Source organism: Oncorhynchus masou, chromosome 27, assembly GCF_036934945.1.
Source record: "Oncorhynchus masou masou isolate Uvic2021 chromosome 27, UVic_Omas_1.1, whole genome shotgun sequence".
NCBI classification, from domain to species: Eukaryota; Metazoa; Chordata; class Actinopteri; order Salmoniformes; family Salmonidae; genus Oncorhynchus; species Oncorhynchus masou.
In genome coordinates, this window is record NC_088238.1 from 50,976,032 (window position 1) to 50,994,128 (window position 18,097).

General features: G+C 45.0%; 1 protein-coding gene across 1 annotated transcript; it reads left to right on the plus strand.

The window, feature by feature from the left end:
* The first annotated feature begins 224 nt into the window (after positions 1-224).
* On the plus strand, positions 225-17,577 carry LOC135516361 (E3 ubiquitin-protein ligase DTX4-like). Its single transcript, XM_064940620.1, is given in 9 exon segments — positions 225-607; positions 1,285-1,499; positions 4,291-5,081; positions 5,084-5,394; positions 12,963-13,024; positions 13,328-13,489; positions 14,001-14,383; positions 14,529-14,618; positions 14,771-17,577. Coding segments are annotated over 8 exon segments (2,238 nt in total). The 5' UTR covers positions 225-607; positions 1,285-1,291; the 3' UTR covers positions 15,002-17,577.
* Positions 17,578-18,097: the final 520 nt, after the last annotated feature.

Below are 18,097 nucleotides of genomic sequence, written 5' to 3' on the forward strand. Positions count from 1 at the left end.
ATTTGGAGTTAAACTCATACTAACTCATAATAACACATTTAATCATGTCATTTATTTATTATGTTTTATTATAGGGCTGTGACTATGGATGCTGCTTGCACATTACGCTTCCATGTCCGCTCAACAATGGGCGGAGTATTGGGCATTGCTTCTGGAATTTGATTGGTTACTTTACCTATAAACTGTGCGGGGTGAAACACTGGTCCAAGCATTTACGCCAACATTTAGTCAAATATTATTTTTGCCGGGAGCACCCACGGAATAATTTTCAGTGGTCCTCTCATATAAATGCAACCCACTCATAAAACCAAGACACATCATGGACCAATTGCACGACCTGGCTATGCAGACCCAAATGCGCTTTCATAGAGATTCAAACAAATAGTCTAAACAAAGCTATTGCATTGAACGTCAGGGCAATTATATAACGTGAATCCGTGATTTTTATCGCCACAAACGTCTTGGATTTGCAATACTAGGCTATATTTTCTAACAGAACGAGATGGATAATCGCTAAACCGTAAAACCGAAAATACCATAGCCCACACTGGATTGGCTTTGATTGGAGGTAGCAGAAGGCGAACTAAAAGTAGGCTACCCGGCATTGGTAAATATGTCTATATTGATTTACTTTAGGCTATAACCTACCTACAAATAAACCAATACGCCTAACATGTTAAGGGAATACAGTGGGATAAAGCTGTGGAACTCCTGACAGTTGTTGGTCTTTTCAGTGACCAGTGGGCGCTCGCTGCATATCTGTTACATTGTATAAAATAATGCATAATGAAACTATATCTGGCACTTGTTACAGTAACCCACTTATTCATGTTTGATGTATCCAAACTCAGTGCACCACCACCATAGCACATAGCATCTTCACACACCCAAATTGGATTGTGCCATATAAATGATTTCAGTAGCCTAACCTATACGTCATTTTTCTGCATACGGATCAAAATGCAAGGAACCTGCTTGTTTTTTTGCCCTGCTATATGAAAAACGATTTTAAAGATTTATTGATTCGCTTGAACAAAGGAACGAAATATTGTTGTATGCTACCTGTACGGGATATCAACATGGAAGGTAGGCTGCACAGACAATAGGTAGCCTACCTATGACAGAGCTGCAATATTATAGTTAATATAAACATATTTCGATAGCCTATCCTAGCTGGTAAATGTCTCAAGATGGATGCAGCTGCGCACAGAGATGTGTGTAAAATAGGACATTTCTAAAAAGAAAACCACCTAGACGCGTAATTTGTGCTATTTTCTTTTGCAGGAGTAGGATGTTACTAGCGTCGGCCGTGGTGGTATGGGAATGGCTGAACGAGCACGGGCGCTGGCGGCCTTACAGCCCAGCGGTCTCTCACCACATCGAGGCAGTCATCCGCAACGACCCACGGGGTGGTAGTGTTGTCTTAGGCCAGGTGGACACTCGCCTCTCGCCCTACATCGTCGACTTGCATTCCATGCACCAGTTCCGACAAGATACTGGTAAGACGAATGTGATTGACAACCGTGACATAGCCCTATTTGTATTGAGGGATTTTTGAATTGGCCCTAAGCTATTACAGTGTTATTACTGCAGTGAAACCGATGATGTAGCATACGACACAGCAATACAATAGCCTGCACTTCTAATTTAACTCTTATAACCTACATTTAGTTTCATGTTTTAAATGACAGCCTTTATGTTATTGTTTGATGCGACATCTTATGCAGACTAGGCTATAACCTATGTGTGCATGCACGGTTGCAGACTGTTGTTGTTCACTGAGATTTTTCAAGGCCTTGTTTGTTAACTGCAGTTGCCTCCATTATCCCAAACCGTTTTCTTTTTATTTTTATCTTGATCATGTGTTTTGAATTTTACAAAACATTATTTCACAAGATTCTCTCAGCATCATCACTGTTATCATATTTACATTTTAGATCTGGATAACATGGTTAGGGGCTAAAGAGAAACCTAGCATAGAGTTAAATAAAAAATCTAACATAACCTAGAGAGGTAGCCAAATTGTGCTAGTAATATCTTAAACCTCAACACCGAGAAGCCGGCATCACTTCCATGTTGCTACAAGCTGATTTTATGCTCCTTCTCTCCACATCTTGCAAGTGCAGTCCACTCTTGATAAATGCAACGGCTTGGAATACGCCTTTACATCATGCAGTAAACTGGAGCATGCTGGTATCTGGAAATAAATATATGGAAATATATGGAAAGCTACTGAATTGGGCGTGGAAAACTGCATGCTGAAAAAGTTTGTTCTCATTAGGGAGTCCACTTATCATTAGGTCCATGCAATCTCATTCATTGTAATCTAAAAGGAAAAACTGATCCTAAATCAGCGCTCATATTCTGAGACACTTGATGCATACAGGCCCCTGGAATCTGCTATGTACATTGAATACATACAGTACTACTGGAGGGTTTTTCAGCTCCTGTGTTCACTACTTCAAAGGCTGTGAGCGTACAGTGTGCCAATACTCAGCGGTTAGTCACTGGTTGTAGTGTGTATGTGGATATCTACAGTGTATGTAGGCCAAATTTATGGATGAGCTGTTCAGGCCTCTCGTTATGAGTATGCAAAACATGATCATGATTAAAGATGAGAAGGCCGTGGATGAAATTGGGGTCGATTTTAGCTTGCCCGCTTGTTTGTGTGGAGTTATACCACATTGATCAGTAGTATGTTTTTGTTGGAAGCAGAGGGTACATACTATTTTAGCACACAGTCATCATGACACATACCCATACCATGCAATCCTGGATTGGGTTCACAGTGCAACTGCAAGGCTCACATGCCTTCTCATGAGCAGCACATTTCAAAATTAAATCTCTATAAAAATCCTGTATATACTATACTCTCACCTATGACTGGCTATCTGAATAGAGAGGGTGAAGGTGAAATGCTATCTGAACCTTCCTTCATCCCCACACTTTCCCTTATAGGCCTCTTATTAAGGATGTTAATGCTCTTCTGTAGAATGGTACTGATTGTCTCAAGCCCTCCAGACTTTAGGTGCTGGCAAAGAGAGAAGTCTTCACACATTGAAGTGAAGAAAGTATAGGATATCACAAAGGGAAGAATTGTCACTCTGGCTAAGACCACCGCCCTCCTCTCAACTTTGGCTGACAAAAGCTTTTGTGCAGTCTGCCTGCTTCCCAGGCCGGGATAGCTGTGGGGAGAGAGGGGGTAGGCTGCCCTTGTCCCAAAACTAGAGAGAGAGATGAATTGCAGAAGTCTGAGGTCATTGAGAGAAGGGGGTAGTTGGGTTCAGTTCAGATTCAATTAAATAATTACTCTGTTGCATTCCAGGCATTGTTGTGTGTCTAGTATAGTCTCTAAATTGTAATAGAAGTATGTATGTTTCTCAAGTATACTTTACATTCAAACCCTATTGTTTTGAACAACATACTGTATTGATAAATTAATTATATTGGTTTGTGTCTTCTTAGTTGAAGCTTTAGTTTTCTATTGTCGCAGTTGTCTTGTTCTCAACTGGCCTATCTGGTTAAATAAAGGTGAAATAAAAATAAATAAAAGAGCCCTTTTGCACAATTTATTCTCCCAAAATGTAGTTTTCGTTAAAACAATCAACCGTCATTCATTGTCTGCTAGTCATTCTCAATTTAATATTTTTGCAGGATTAGAAGTTATTTAAATCCCAGGTAATAGGTGAACAGTATGGACAGGGCTTTATTGAACATTCTCTGAGTTCAGTCTCTGGACTCCCTGGGAAAGCAAACATGACCAGCTCAGAGAACCGACCAAGGCCAGCGACCAATCACAATCCAGAACATGGCGTGCGGTTACCAAGGGAAAGCTGTTAGCCTGTTTGCCCATATTCTTAGCGAGCACACACCTATATGTCAAATTTGCTGGTTGTGTAATCTGCTTGACTACAACAAATATTACAGCAGGGCCCACAGAACATTTAGCTCATGTAGCTCTGTTGGTCTCAGTCAACAACAAAGCCTTATTTTAAAAATGTATTCATGTTTTTCCTTTCCTCTTCTTTTTACTTGAACTGGTCATATCAAATCACATAAAAGTAGAAACACAATCATGTTCTAGAGATATGGCTAGAAACATACTAGTGATTTGTGTCAATGTTTGTCTATTAATGCAGTGTCTTAGTGTAATAATACATGTTGTCAGTGTTGTGAACAATGGGTGTGTGACAGTGTGTGGTTAGTTGACAGGTCTTCTGGAACAGGTCCTTCTTGTTCCCCTCTCTGTAGTTCTGTGGCGTGACCCTCGTCTTTCTACCGTTACCCCAGGTACCCTCAGACCGGTTCGCCGCAGCTTCTACGACCCCACGTCGGCGCCGGGTCAGGGCTGGCTGTGGGAGTGGGAGAACGACACAGGCTCGTGGACAGCCTACGACACAGAGGTGGGCATCGCCATCCAGGCGGCACGCGACCGCCAGCAGCCCTGGCTGGACCTGGCGCCACTGGGATTCTGCTACCTCATCCACTTCCAGAGTATGACCCAGATCAACGGGCAGACGCAACGCTGCCGCCGCATCCAGCGCCGCTCTGACCTGGCTTACCCACTTGTTTCGGGTCCCCTTCCCAAATCACACCACGCCTGGGGGCCCGGCCCCGGGGGACTGTTGGGGGTGTCCGGAGTAGGCATGGGGGTGGGGTTGAGCGGGATGGGGAACGGGAACGGTAGCGCCTACCCCAGCGGCGCCCTGCCAGCCTCTGCAATCACCTCCCTGGGCCAGCCCTGCGCCTGTCAGCAATGCATGCTGCTCCTAAGCGTCAAGGCGGGCGCCATGGCAACAGCCCACACCCTGGGCAGGAGGCCACCCCAGAACAAGCCTCCCAGCCCCAAACTGGGTGGGAGTTACTCAGCCATGGGGGGGTCCTACTCGCTCACCCTCCCACGTCCCCCCTCCTCCATGGGCAGGTCCCTTCCTCCCCACAGAACGTCTGTGGGCGGAGCTAGCGGTGGCTTGGGGGTCGGAGGGGGCGGTGGCTTTGCCCACTCACTCTCCCTCCTGGGTTCGGCCACCGCTGCCCTGTCCCTCTCCTCCACCCGGCCCCCTCCCCCGCCTCTACCCCCCTTCCGCCTCCTCCGCCTCCTCCGCCCTCCTCCATCACTTCCAACAGCGCTACTCTTCCCCCCTCCTCTTCCTTCTCCATGGCATCCATGGCTTCCTCTGCCCCTCTGTTGATGCCCGCGCCCCCCCCTCCTCTCATCTCCACATCAGCTTCCTCCTGCACCCCCTCGCCTTCTGCCCGCGTCCTGGGGCCGGTGTCTTCAGCTGCGGCGGCCTGTGCCGCCCCCCTACCTCCCCGTGCCAGCTTGGCTGGGCTGAGCCGACCCGCCCTGCAGCGCATCGCCATGGCCCAGTCCAGAGCCCTTATCGCCTCCGGGTGAGTCACTGCTCCAGCTGTTGCTATGTCACTACAGTTCACTTAATATTACACCTTATCCTTTTATATGATCAATTATCCAGGTACTATCCCAATACTACACCTGTTCGGGCAGGGACCTCACTATACAATATTGTCACGATACTTACAGTAGGTAAACGATACAATTTGTGTCACGATTTATCACCATTCTATATGCACTTCGATTTGATACTGCGATTTTATTGCAATTCGATGCTCCAAACATATTGCTCACTGTATGCAGAGGGACAAGAGAGAGCCATAATAACATCAGTTTTGATCAGTCATGTAAATAAAAGTGCTGAAAACAAGTTGGCTCACCATTTAAAAAGAAGATATTGGTCAAGCTATAGGAGGAGAAATACTCAAGTTTTGGTGCAAGCACAGCTGACTACCACTACATTGTTTTTGTTGCTGTTGTTGAGAGTCTATACTTGAAGTCATAGAATCAGTATATTATCATTAAAATCAATAGACATGGGAACACTGTTTGTGTTGTTATTACATACTGAATGGCTCTTCAGAGAATCTTTATTGAACATGCATTTTAATACAGAACTAGGCTTAACCCATCTCTGGGAAGTCGTCCCAAAGAGTTTTGCCAAGTTTTCTTTCTGAAGACAAGGGCCTTTCAGTGTTGAGAATGAGATTCAGTAGTGTTATGTACCCTATGCAATGGGTAATCCCATCATGACACACGGTCGACTAACCCAACGTATGGACTTGTCTATCGCAGATAAACACGACATGAGGCAGGAGAAATGAAGATAGGCAAGGAATTTATACATTGTGATCCGAAGCGTTTCCACTAGCGTAGACATGCCTCCATAATCACTGCCCATATCTGACATAAACAGCTCATTAGAATTCATAAGCCTTTAATCCTTATGACAAATTCGGTTAGCTTGTTCATTTCCATGTGAAAGCAACGCCCAAACAACGTATTCATATAAAGAATGCAGCATTTTCACAAGTGTCACTCAGATTTGATTCACCCAGTTAGAATGTGAGGGACAGGAGGGGACAGAAGGGTGGAGGAGGGAGTGGGGAGATACTGACATCTAACACACACAGTTCCCAGGCCTATTCTCGTTCTTACAGGCCCCTCTACCCCTGTTAGTGTGAGTTAGTATGTGTGTATGTCAGGGTGCGGTCACCGCGGCAACCATTGTGGGCACAGCCGAGGCCTGGTTCCCATTTACAAAACAATGTTGGGACATGGGCAGAGGCAGGGGGTTCTCATGGCAGGGGGTATGGGGAGATCCCAACGTTGTAGCGACTGGCCCAGGTGTTACCCTGAGAAACCGAAGCTGCATGACTGTCCTGTGGTATTGGTTGGGGATGGTTGGGGAGTTGGCCTTGAGAGTGAATGTGACATTGATGGGGGGTGGCAATGGGGGTAATATGGAGACATGAGACTTGTTGATAGGGGACATTTGGTTGAGGAGGGACTGGGAAGGGGATGGGGGTTGTCAGAGGCACACGTCTCCAGTCTTAGAGACACAAAGCAGCGTCTCAGTTTGAGATGTGTTCCCAGTTCCTGAGGGGCTTGGTTTAGACAACTACCATATTGCTTTCACCAATGGCATCTTTTCAGATTGACAAGGGGCCATTGAGAAGTGTCTAGGGGTAGGGACTTGGGGCCATGTCACACTGGTAAATGCTATAATGAGCCACTACCCAGTACCCACGCATGTGTAAATGGGAAAGGATAGGAGAGACAGGTTTAAGCTCCACCTTCTTCCATATCACTTTTGCATGTGCCAGTGATTTGGGATTGAGTGCAAGATACTGTGTGGTATGGGATCCTGGCAAAGGACAACCCAGGTCGTTTTTTAAACTGAGGTAGCAGATACTTAGGTAATACATACATGCAAATAGATGAGTTGTCACCTGAGGATAGGCCCACAGGGCGAGTATCAATATTGACATAGTTACTGGCGCTGTTTGGAGGAATGTGTTATTGTGAGAAGAGTGAGAGTGTAGCAATGATCTCCTCTTAGCACTAGAGGGCACTTTTGCTGAGTGACCAACTCACTGGGAAGAGCTAAGATTTCTTTTTATTTTACCTTTATTTAACTAGGGAAGCCAGTTAAGAACAAATTCTTATTTACAATGACGGCCTACCCTAACCCGGACGACGCTAGGCCAATTGTGCGCCACCCTATGGGACTCCCAATCACGACCGGTTGTGATACAGCCTGGAATCGAAACCAGGGTCTGTAGTGACGCCTCTAGCACTGAGATGCAGTTTCTTAGACCGCTGCGCCACTCGGGAGCCCCAAACTATACTTGAACTATGCTAGACAGACAGTAGCTGAAGTCTGGTGTCAGTGGCTGAGAGATGGATTCGTGGGTTTGTGGAGGGTTGGCTATTTGTGGAAGTCTAGTTTGTTTGACAAGAATCACTGATAACTTGCTTATGAATTAATTTTCAATTATATTTTTTTGTGAAGTGACGTATAGTTTTATGAGAGGGCAGTTTCAGACAGTTTCAGGCCTATTTTGTGGCGGGAAAATGTGATTTCCAAAATAATAAACTGATTACCAACAATAATGAGACAGCCTACAGGGAGGAGGTGAGGGCCCTGGGAGTGTGGTGCCAGGAAAATAACCACTCACACAATGTCAATAAAACAAAGAAGCTGATTGTGGACTTCAGGAAACAGCAGAGGGAGCACTCCCCTATCCACATTGACGGGACCGCAGTGGAGAAGATGGAATGCTTCAAGTTTCTCGGCATACACATCACTGACAAACTGAAATGGTCCACCCACGCAGACACTGTGATGAAGAAGGTGCAACAGAGCCTCTTCAACTTCAGGATGCTGAAGGAATTTGGCTTGGCACCTAAAACCCTCACAAACTTTTACAGATGCACAATTAAAAGTATCCTGTCGGGCTGTATCACCGCCTGGTACGGCAATTGCACCTGCCCTCCAGGACACCTACAGCACCCGATGTCACAGGAAGGCCAAACAGATAATCAAGGACAACAACCAACCGAACCACTGCCTGTTCACCCTGCTATCACCTAGAAGGCGAGGTCAGTACACGTACATCAAAGCTGGGACCGAGAGACTGAAAAACAGCTTCTATCTCAAGGCATCAGACTGTTAAATAGCCATCACTAGCACATTAGAGGCTGCTGCCCTATATACATAGACTTGAAATCACTGACCACTTAATAATGGAACACTAGTCACTTTAATAATGTTTACATATTTATATTCTGTCTTCTATTCTATTCTACTGCATTTTAGTCTATGCCGCTCCGATATTGCTCTTCCAAATATTTATATATTCTTAATTCCGTTCCTTTACTTTAGATTTGTGTATATTGTTGTGAAATTGTTAGATATTACTTGTTAGATATTACTGCACTGTTGGAGCTAGAAACACTCGCTACACCCGCAATAGCATCTGCTAAACACGTGTGTGTGACTAATAACGTTTGATTTGAGGGACAAATTCAAGGTGCTTCCAGGACTAGGCTTAATCCAGGACTAGGCTTAAGCCAGGACTAGGCCTAATACGTTTAATTGATTAATGCATTCAACACTTCATAGCATAGTTGTAAACTCTGTTCACATTTGTTTGGCAAGTGAAGTGTGTGAGGACAGACGCTGGGAGACGACAAGCAAGTACAGGGAGTACAGGGAGTGAATAATTAATAAATAACCGACATGAAACAAATCAAGGACAGCGTCTGGACAGGGGGAACAACACAACATTAATGCTGACATGGGTATGAAACAGATATAGGGGAGGCAAACAATAAGTGATTGAGTCCAATGAAGCGCTGATGCGCGTAACGATGGTGACAGGTGTGCGTAATGATGGGCCGCCTGGCGCAGGTGGAGCGGGAGTAGGCGTGACAGTACCCCCCCCCCCGTCTGAGGCATGGGAGCCGGCTGAGGCGTGGAAGCCCGACGAGCCGACTGAGGCGTGGGAGCCCGACGAGCCAGCTGAGACTTGGGAGCCCGAGAAGCCGGCTGAGGTATGACTTGGGATGGGAGCCTGCCGAGCCAATTGAGGCAAGAAAACCTCTCAACCCCTCGGCACCCGGACCCGGAGTCACCAACAAAAAAAAACAAGAAACAAAAAACTCCCTTATGTTTCCAGTATTGTGGCGTCAGCATTCTGTGTTGACAAATGCTGGGATACGAGAAGCCTGTATAGGGAGTGAATATTTAATACATAAACAACATGAAACCAAACAAGGATAGCGTCTGGACAGACAAAACTACATTAATGCTGACACGGGGATGAAACTGAGGAATAGACAGATATAGGGGAAGCAATCAATAAGTGACAGATTTCAGGTGATTCCAATGAACCGATGATGCGCATAACCATGGTGATAGGTGTGCATAAGGATGGGCCGCTTGGCGCCTTCGAGCGCCAGAGAGGGGGAGCAGGGGGTAGGCGTGACAAAATGAGTGGTTGGGGCATGGTCAACCATGTCAAGAGATTAACCCATGATGTTACAGGGTCAACTCCTTTCTCCCCTGTCACGTGTGTGCATGTCAGTGGTCCAGGCACAGTGTTCCTGGCAATTGTGTGTGTATTTCCAGGTATCTGTGAACCAGACAGTTGTTTTAGGATCTGATCCACAACACATGACTTTTAGATCTTGTGGGTGTATATGTTTCCTATGGCCAGGCTGTGTCGCCACCGGACTATTTACATTGACTGCTACTCGCTGTTTGTTACCTATGCATAGTCACTTCGCCCCCGCCTACATGTACAGATTACCTCAACTAGCCTGTACCACTGCACACTGGCTCGGCACCAGTGCCCCCTGTATATAGCCTCATTGTTGTTATTCTTATAGTGTTACTTTTTGTTATTACTTTTTATTTTAGCCTACTTGGTAAATATTTTCTTCTTGACTTGCACTGTTCTTGTCATGTAATTTCTATCAAACAAACGTCTGGGGCCCCTCAGGGGTGTGTACTTAGTTCCCTCCTGTACTCCCTGTTCACCCATGACTGTATGGCCAAACACAACTCCAACACCATCATTAAGTTTGCTGATGACACAACAGTGGTAGGCCTGATTACCGACAACGATGAGACTTCCTATAAGGAGGAGGTCAGAGAACTGGCAGTGTGGTGCCAGGACCAACCTCTCCCTCAATGTGAGCAAGACAAAGGAGCTGATCTTGGACTACAGTAAAGGCGTGCCGAACAGGTCCACATTAACATTGACGGGGCTGTAGTGGAGCAGGTCGAGAGTTTCAAGTTAATTGGTGTCCATATCACCAACAAACTAACATGGTCCAAACACACCAAGCCAGTCGTGAAGAGGGCACGACAAAGTCTATTCCCCCTCAGGAGACTGAAAAGATTTGGCATGGGTCCTCAGATCCTCAAAAGGTTCTACAGCTGCACCATTGAGAGCATCCTGAACAGTTGCATCACCGCCTGGTATGTCAACTACTCGGCATCTGACCACAAGGCGCTACAGAGGGTAGTGCGAACAGCCCAGTACGTCACCGGGGCCAAGCTTCCTGCCATCCAGGACCTATATAATAGGCGGTGTCAGAGGAAAGCCCATAAAATTATCAGAGACTCCCTTCACCCAAGTTATAGACTGCTTTCTCTGCTACCGCATTGCAAGCGGTACCGGCGAGCCAAGTCTAGGACCAAAATGCTCCTCAATAGCTTCTACCCCCAAGCTATTAGACTGCTGAACAATTCATAAAAATCGCCACCGGACTATTTACATTGACTGCTACTCGCTGTTTGTTACCTATGCATAGTCAATTCGCCCCCGCCTACATGTACAGATTACCTCAACTAGCCTGTACCACTGCACACTGGCTCGGTACCGGTGCCCCCCGTATATAGCCTCATTGTTGTTATTCTTATAGTGTTACTTTTTGTTATTACTTTTTATTTTAGCCTACTTGGTAAATATTTTCTTCTTGACTTGCACTGTTGGTTAAGGGCTTGTAAGTAAGCATTTCAAGGTAAAGTCTACACTTGTATTCGGCGCATGTGGCAAATAAAGTTTGATTTGATATACAATAGTTAATTGGATCAGTCTAAAAGTTTGCACATACACTGCTGACATCTAGTGGCCAAGGTCTAAATTGCGCCTGGGCTAGAATAATTTGTTATGGCCTTTCTCTTGCATTTCAAAGATGATGGTACAAAAAAAACACACGTTTTTTTTCTTTGGATTATCTTTTACCAGATCTAATGTGTTATATTCTCCTACATTTATTTCACATTACCACAAACCTCAAAGTGTTTCCTTTCAAATGGTATCAAGAAAAGGCATATCCATGCTTTAGGTCCTGAGCTACAGGCAGTTAGATTTGGGTATGTCATTTTTGGCAACAAAAAAAGGGGTGGATCCTTATTAATCACCGAGACCAATCCCAGCCCCTGCTTCACGTCATGTACTATCCCTCAGTGAAATCCCACAGCATTGCCTAGAGGGTTAGTGTCGAGAGTTAGAGGGTGTGACCCTAGATAATGTCACTACTACAGTATGTCTGCTGTATGGCGGCCTTGCACGGGTAATCTCGGTGTGGTGACATCAACAGATGGAAACAGATGGATTATCCCTATAAGAGCCAAGGGAATAAGATGGGACAATCATACACCTACTGACTGATCTAGAGAGGAGAGGGAGACTGGAACAGGGAGATACGGCGTGTCTGACGTTAACAAGGATTTATTCTTTAGATTTGGAAAGGAGAAGGAAGATAGAATTGAGAAAGATTAAAGCCTGGAGAAGCGTTAAGCAGATAGCGTCTTTGGGATAAAACATTTATTCGTAGCTGAGGGGTTTTGCAGATTCAGCTGAGAAACAAACTCCACAATCAAAGTCAAGATGACCATAATCAAATTCAACGCAAAGTGAGTACGGTTTCTGATTGAATTATACTGCGAATAATGTGGAGTCTCATCATGAGAATGATACAGCACAGCAGTCTTTCAGTTGTCCCACAGAGAGGACCGTCGGGAATGATGGGCAATTTAAATCCTGGCTATTGAATTCTGTTTCAATTCCTGTCAGTTATATTGGGCATGGAATTTTTCTACAGGAGTGATATTCCATTTCTGAGGTGATTGGAATTAAGATGAAATTGACTAACGGGGCCAACTCTGCTGACTCCAAAGGGTTCTATTTCACAACCTTCTATGTACTGAACAATAAAGCAGTGCTGGCTCAGGTGAGGGTTGTTGTTTTCAGCCAGGGTTTAGACAACTAGGGGAGTCCTGGTTGGCGCAGCGACATGTCAACATGGTGCTATTCTAGTCCATGAGCCACTTAGCCATTGTGTCTAAAACGTGACTTGGTAAAAGCTCTTTGACTTGCTAACAAGATGTGACCCGTGACATAGCAAACAGCAGACGCTATGGTCACCTGTGCGTTTCTCACCTGCAGTTTACCTATGACACAGCAAATAGTGTGCCTAATCCTAATCTGAGTGTGTGTGATTGTGCGTGGTGTGTGTTTGTGTCTGCTATGGGTGTGTGTGTGTTACGAAGTGGTGTTTTAACCCTAGTGTGTGTTTTGTATTTCAGAGTCCCAACGGTTCCTGTGAAGAACCTCAATGGATCCAGCCCTGTTCACCCTGCATTGGCAGGTAGGAACAGCCATTAAGACACTATCAAAACAATATAAACAACAAGCCTAGTTTCTTAGTTGACCTATTAAGGAAATGCCAGTGTCCAAATTAATTTTCGCTCTTAGTTTCTAGGCCTATCAACGGCCACTTTATCTAACAATGATATACAGTGTTACAGAGAATTAGGCTTAATTTCTTAATTAATGTGACCCACATATGGTCAATGAGAGTAGCTTCTGATGGATGAGATTGTGTCTAAACAGTGTCAATAGATGGTGATGGAGAAGTGGTCTCACTGCTCCTTCTGCTGGTTGTCTTTAGGTATTACAGGGATCCTGATGAGCGCCGCAGGACTTCCTGTCTGTCTGACCCGACCCCCCAAGCTGGTGCTCCACCCCCCTCCTGTCAGCAAGAGTGACATCAAGCCTGTTCCCGGCCTCGGCCACTGCTGCCGCAAGACCACCAAGAAGCAGGCTCGCAAAGGTGGGTGTAGCATGCACACACACACACACACACACACAGACACAGACACAGACACAGACACAGACACAGACACAGACACAGACAGACAGACAGACAGGCGCGTGCGCACACACACAGACAGACAGACAGACAGACAGACTCGCGCGCGCACATACAGACAGACAGACAGACAGACAGATACGAAGGCACAAACACACAGAGACACACAGACACAGACACAGACAAACACACACACACAGACACACACACACACACACACAGTCACAGACAGACAGACAGACAGACAGACAGACAGACAGACAGACAGACAGGCGCGCGCGCGCACATACAGACAGACAGACAGACAGATACGAAGGCACAAACACACAGAGACACACAGACAGACACGCACACACACACACACACACACACACACACACACACACACACACACACACATACACACAGTCAGACACCAGCATAGGAAATGTTTTAATAAATGTGAAAATATCTCTTCCTCCCTTTCTCTCAGGCAAGACCCCTGAGGAAGTAGTGAAGAGGTACCTTCAGAAGGTACGCAGTCCCCCAGAGGAGGACTGCACTATCTGCATGGAGGCCCTGCCTGGGCCCTCGGGCTACAAAGGTCCCGGTGTTGGGGGCATCCAGCGGGCAGAGTCGGTGGGTCGCCTGGCCCAGTGTGGGCACCAGTACCACCTACAGTGTCTGGTGGCCATGTACAACAATGGCAACAAGGATGGCAGCCTTCAGTGCCCCACCTGCAAGACCATCTACGGCGTGAAGACGGGCAACCAGCCGCCTGGCAAGATGGAGTATCACGTTATCCCCCATTCACTGCCTGGCCACCCCGACTGCAAGACCATCCGCATCATCTATAACATCCCGCCAGGCATCCAGGTAACAGCCTTATTGCTTATCCACATCTGATGTTCTGTAAATCATCATGTTGGCCATCATTTTCAATTCCCTCTTTAGTACTTAGGAAGAACTACTGTACATGTCACTTGTTTACATTCTAATCGTGACCTTTCACCTTTCCCAGGGCCCTGAGCACCCGAACCCAGGCAAGCCCTTCACCGCCCGGGGATTCCCCCGACACTGCTACCTCCCTGACAGCGAGAAGGGACGCAAGGTAAACACCAGCCTACTTCCTGTTTAATGTTTAACTTCTTGATTACTAGTTTACCCAGTTGTACCGGTTTGCTGTGGATGAAATGACAGGACTATGTGGCTAACTAATTTCCTCTTTCTCTCTCTCTCACTCCGTCTCTTTCTCCCCCCCAGGTACTGAGGCTGCTGCTGGTGGCGTGGGACCGGCGGCTCATCTTCTCAGTGGGCACATCCAGCACCACGGGCGAGTCGGACACAGTCATCTGGAATGAGGTGCACCACAAGACGGAGTTCGGCTCCAACCTGACGGGACACGGCTACCCCGACCCAGGCCACCTGGACAACGTTCTGGAGGAGCTTAAGGCCCAGGGGATCACGGAGGAGGAGTGCCTACCCAGAGACTGAGCTAAAGACGGGCCGATGGGGAAACAGCAACAGAGAGACTTGTCAGACACTGGAGGGCAGAGCTAAAACAATGAACATGCAGAGTCAGAGAGACAAAGGAATGGAGAGGGGGAGTCATAGACATATGAATATGTTTTAAAAAAGAGAAGTACAGAAATGAACACAGACGGTACAATTGTGACACCCACAGAAACAGACAGCCTGAAAGACAGCATACGAGAAGAAATGAATGAACCGATGAACAGATGAGCCAAAAATAGAACCAACGGGGGGACATAAAACAAATAGAGAAACAGACCAATAGACTTTCTGGCTCTAGTTTCTAGGGACGCTAACTGAAGTACGACATTAGAAACCCTCTGAACATGTGGGCTGTGGGTCGGCACCGCTGCATGGGTCACTTGTATGATGGAATGTATATTTTCTTCTGCTACATTAATGGGGCTGTCACAAAATGTAATTCAGTGAGAGGTTTGAGGCCACAGTGCACATGCAATTCAGTGTTGGACAGAAGCTGTCGTTTAGACCCTGAGAGTTTGACAAGAATGTACTGAATCTTAATTGGTCCATTTGAATTCAATGGTGTACCAAGTTTACCAGAGCGGCTGTAAGTGGTAGGATGAGCGCTACAAATGGGTATTAAAGGGAATATGCTTAATAGGGTATTGAATGGAAGAGAATACTAGGCTTAAAGTATTAGACCTTTGGCAGCATAGTAACGAATCTCTCGTTACAGAAAACATAACCTAACATAGCAGGCTTAAAAGAATCGTCTGAGTGGCGTTTCTTTCTTTCTAGTCCTGACAAGAAAATAAAAAACTGTTAGGGGATTATCTCCTCTAAATCTGCACTGTTTAACCAATCCAGTAAATGTGGAGGAGTTGAGATGGAGTGTCCCCAAAGACGGTTAGCTCTGTGATGTCGCCTCGTTAACGCCCAAAAGAAGAAGTCCGTCTCTATTTCCATTTGCTATGAAAACCGGGTGCGTCCGGTTAAACCTACCCCACTGAGGGTGCAGAAAACTTTACAGAGAACGTTCAAAATATCTCAAGTTTATGACTGGATATGTGTGAGCATGAGTGTTTACTGCCCTCTAGTGGTACTTATCGAAAATACATTCCCTTTTCCTCTCTAGGTTCTTATCGGTATTTTATGAATTGCTGTACCATTTGGAAAATGCATTGTTGTACATTTTAAATAGTTGATATATATTGGCTCAGTTGAGTATCATTTTTACATTCCATTTTGTTCTTAATTTTTAACATTGTACGTTGTCAATTTGATTGCCAGAGCATTATTTTCTATATGTGGCATTGTAAGGAGACGTGTCAAGCTTGAGTCTTCTCGGGAGGGCTCCTGAGTATTACGAGCCACTATGAGTTGTTCAAAAAGTTTCACTGAATATCGATTTTAGACTCATCCATTGCCAATCAATATTAATGATTTGGGAACCCTCTTGATGGAGTGGGTGAGTCTAAATGTACAAAATAAGAGTCCTTCTCAGACCATGGGTGCATCTCAATAGTCTTGTGTAGCTTCCTCTCCTATTCTTTCATGTCAATTCAGATGAAAGAACAGGAATGGAAAAAAGGCCCCTATAGACGGTTGAAAAGTCAGAAATGAAGTTATGATTGGACCTGCCACCAGAGGTCAGATTTGCACTGCACAGGGCATACTCTCTTTTTTCCTTTAGTCAAAAGGAAACATGGAAAGTTAGATATAACAGTTAAAACTACTTTGGGTTTCGTTGTATTGTCTTTGTTTTGGACACCGTTGGCACCATTGGCAGCTCTAAGGAAAGCAAAGCTATTGTTTTTGCCATAACGAGGTACAATTTGAAAGATTTGCCCTGCGCCAGAATAACCTGTGGTCAAGCAGTCCAGTGGGTTTGTGTTATTTTGGGTTCATGACGGACCTGCTCATAAAGCGGTACTGTTGACAATATTTATCAGTATGTGTTAACATACAATGTTAGGCCAACATTTATACTTTCTGTATGCAATGGATGTATGTGTTAATGTACACGACTTAAAACCATTAAACCATTTTTAACGGTATAATGTAACTGTTCCCTTAATACCTCCTTTATTTAATGTGCTCTCTATTTTTTAATCGTTTGTATCAAATTGTTTTGTTCAAATAATTCTAAACCACTATTTTTTCACTTTGAAGTATTGTTTGGCCACATTTACAGCTGTGTGACTACATGAAGACTACATACCCATTCTACTTTGTGAGTAGGGGTACATGCATTTGGTACGTCATGTGAATTCTTTCGACGACTCCTGCAGGTGGATTGGGAAATGTAGGACTTTATGTAGTCAGTTGTGTTTTATGTCAGTTCTTGCAATGCTCAGTTTGGTACATATCATTTTCTTTCCCAGGCACATGTCTGTAAATGGGAATGAAACAATGGTTGAAGGCTCATTCACACTTTGTATAAAACCTCTGTAAACGTTGTAATGGCGAGAACGAGTGACGTGGAGACATCTATGTTGGCAGAGAAAGTAGTAACATGTATAAAAGTAAAAAAGATTTGAAGTAACCGTGGGACTATTAAATTAACATGACTATTATGATAACGGTGTTGGTGTTTTTTAACGTGTGGATGTGTGGCGTTAAGGGTTTCCCTATTGGCAGGGGCAAGTAAACTAAGCAGTTGTTAAAGGCGTGCAATTATTTTACTGAAACAACCAAAGTGCAATAATTCCAGTAGCCTTAATTAACTTGATCTCTCTGGTTCCTCACCATTGTTAAAGTGAAAGATGGCCAATTATTGGCATTTCTGTGGGTAAATGTGTTTGGGCAAGTGACCATTTTCAGGCAACCAAAAAATATTCCTGATTTGTCTGATGGAAAAAGTGCCTTTCAGAATACAGTAATTCTCTCCCCCCCATTGTTTTCTCATTTATGCATTATTATTATTTTTACAAAGAGTACAGTAATTCTATTAGGTTCTTCTCCAGATTAGTTACAGTCTATTGGTTCAGTCTAACCTTGCGAAACCACGAGGGACAGTTCATCTCTAGATTAGTCTATGCTCTGGATTAGTTGTCTGGATTGTGTCCACTTTAAAGAATGAGAAAAGCCATATAC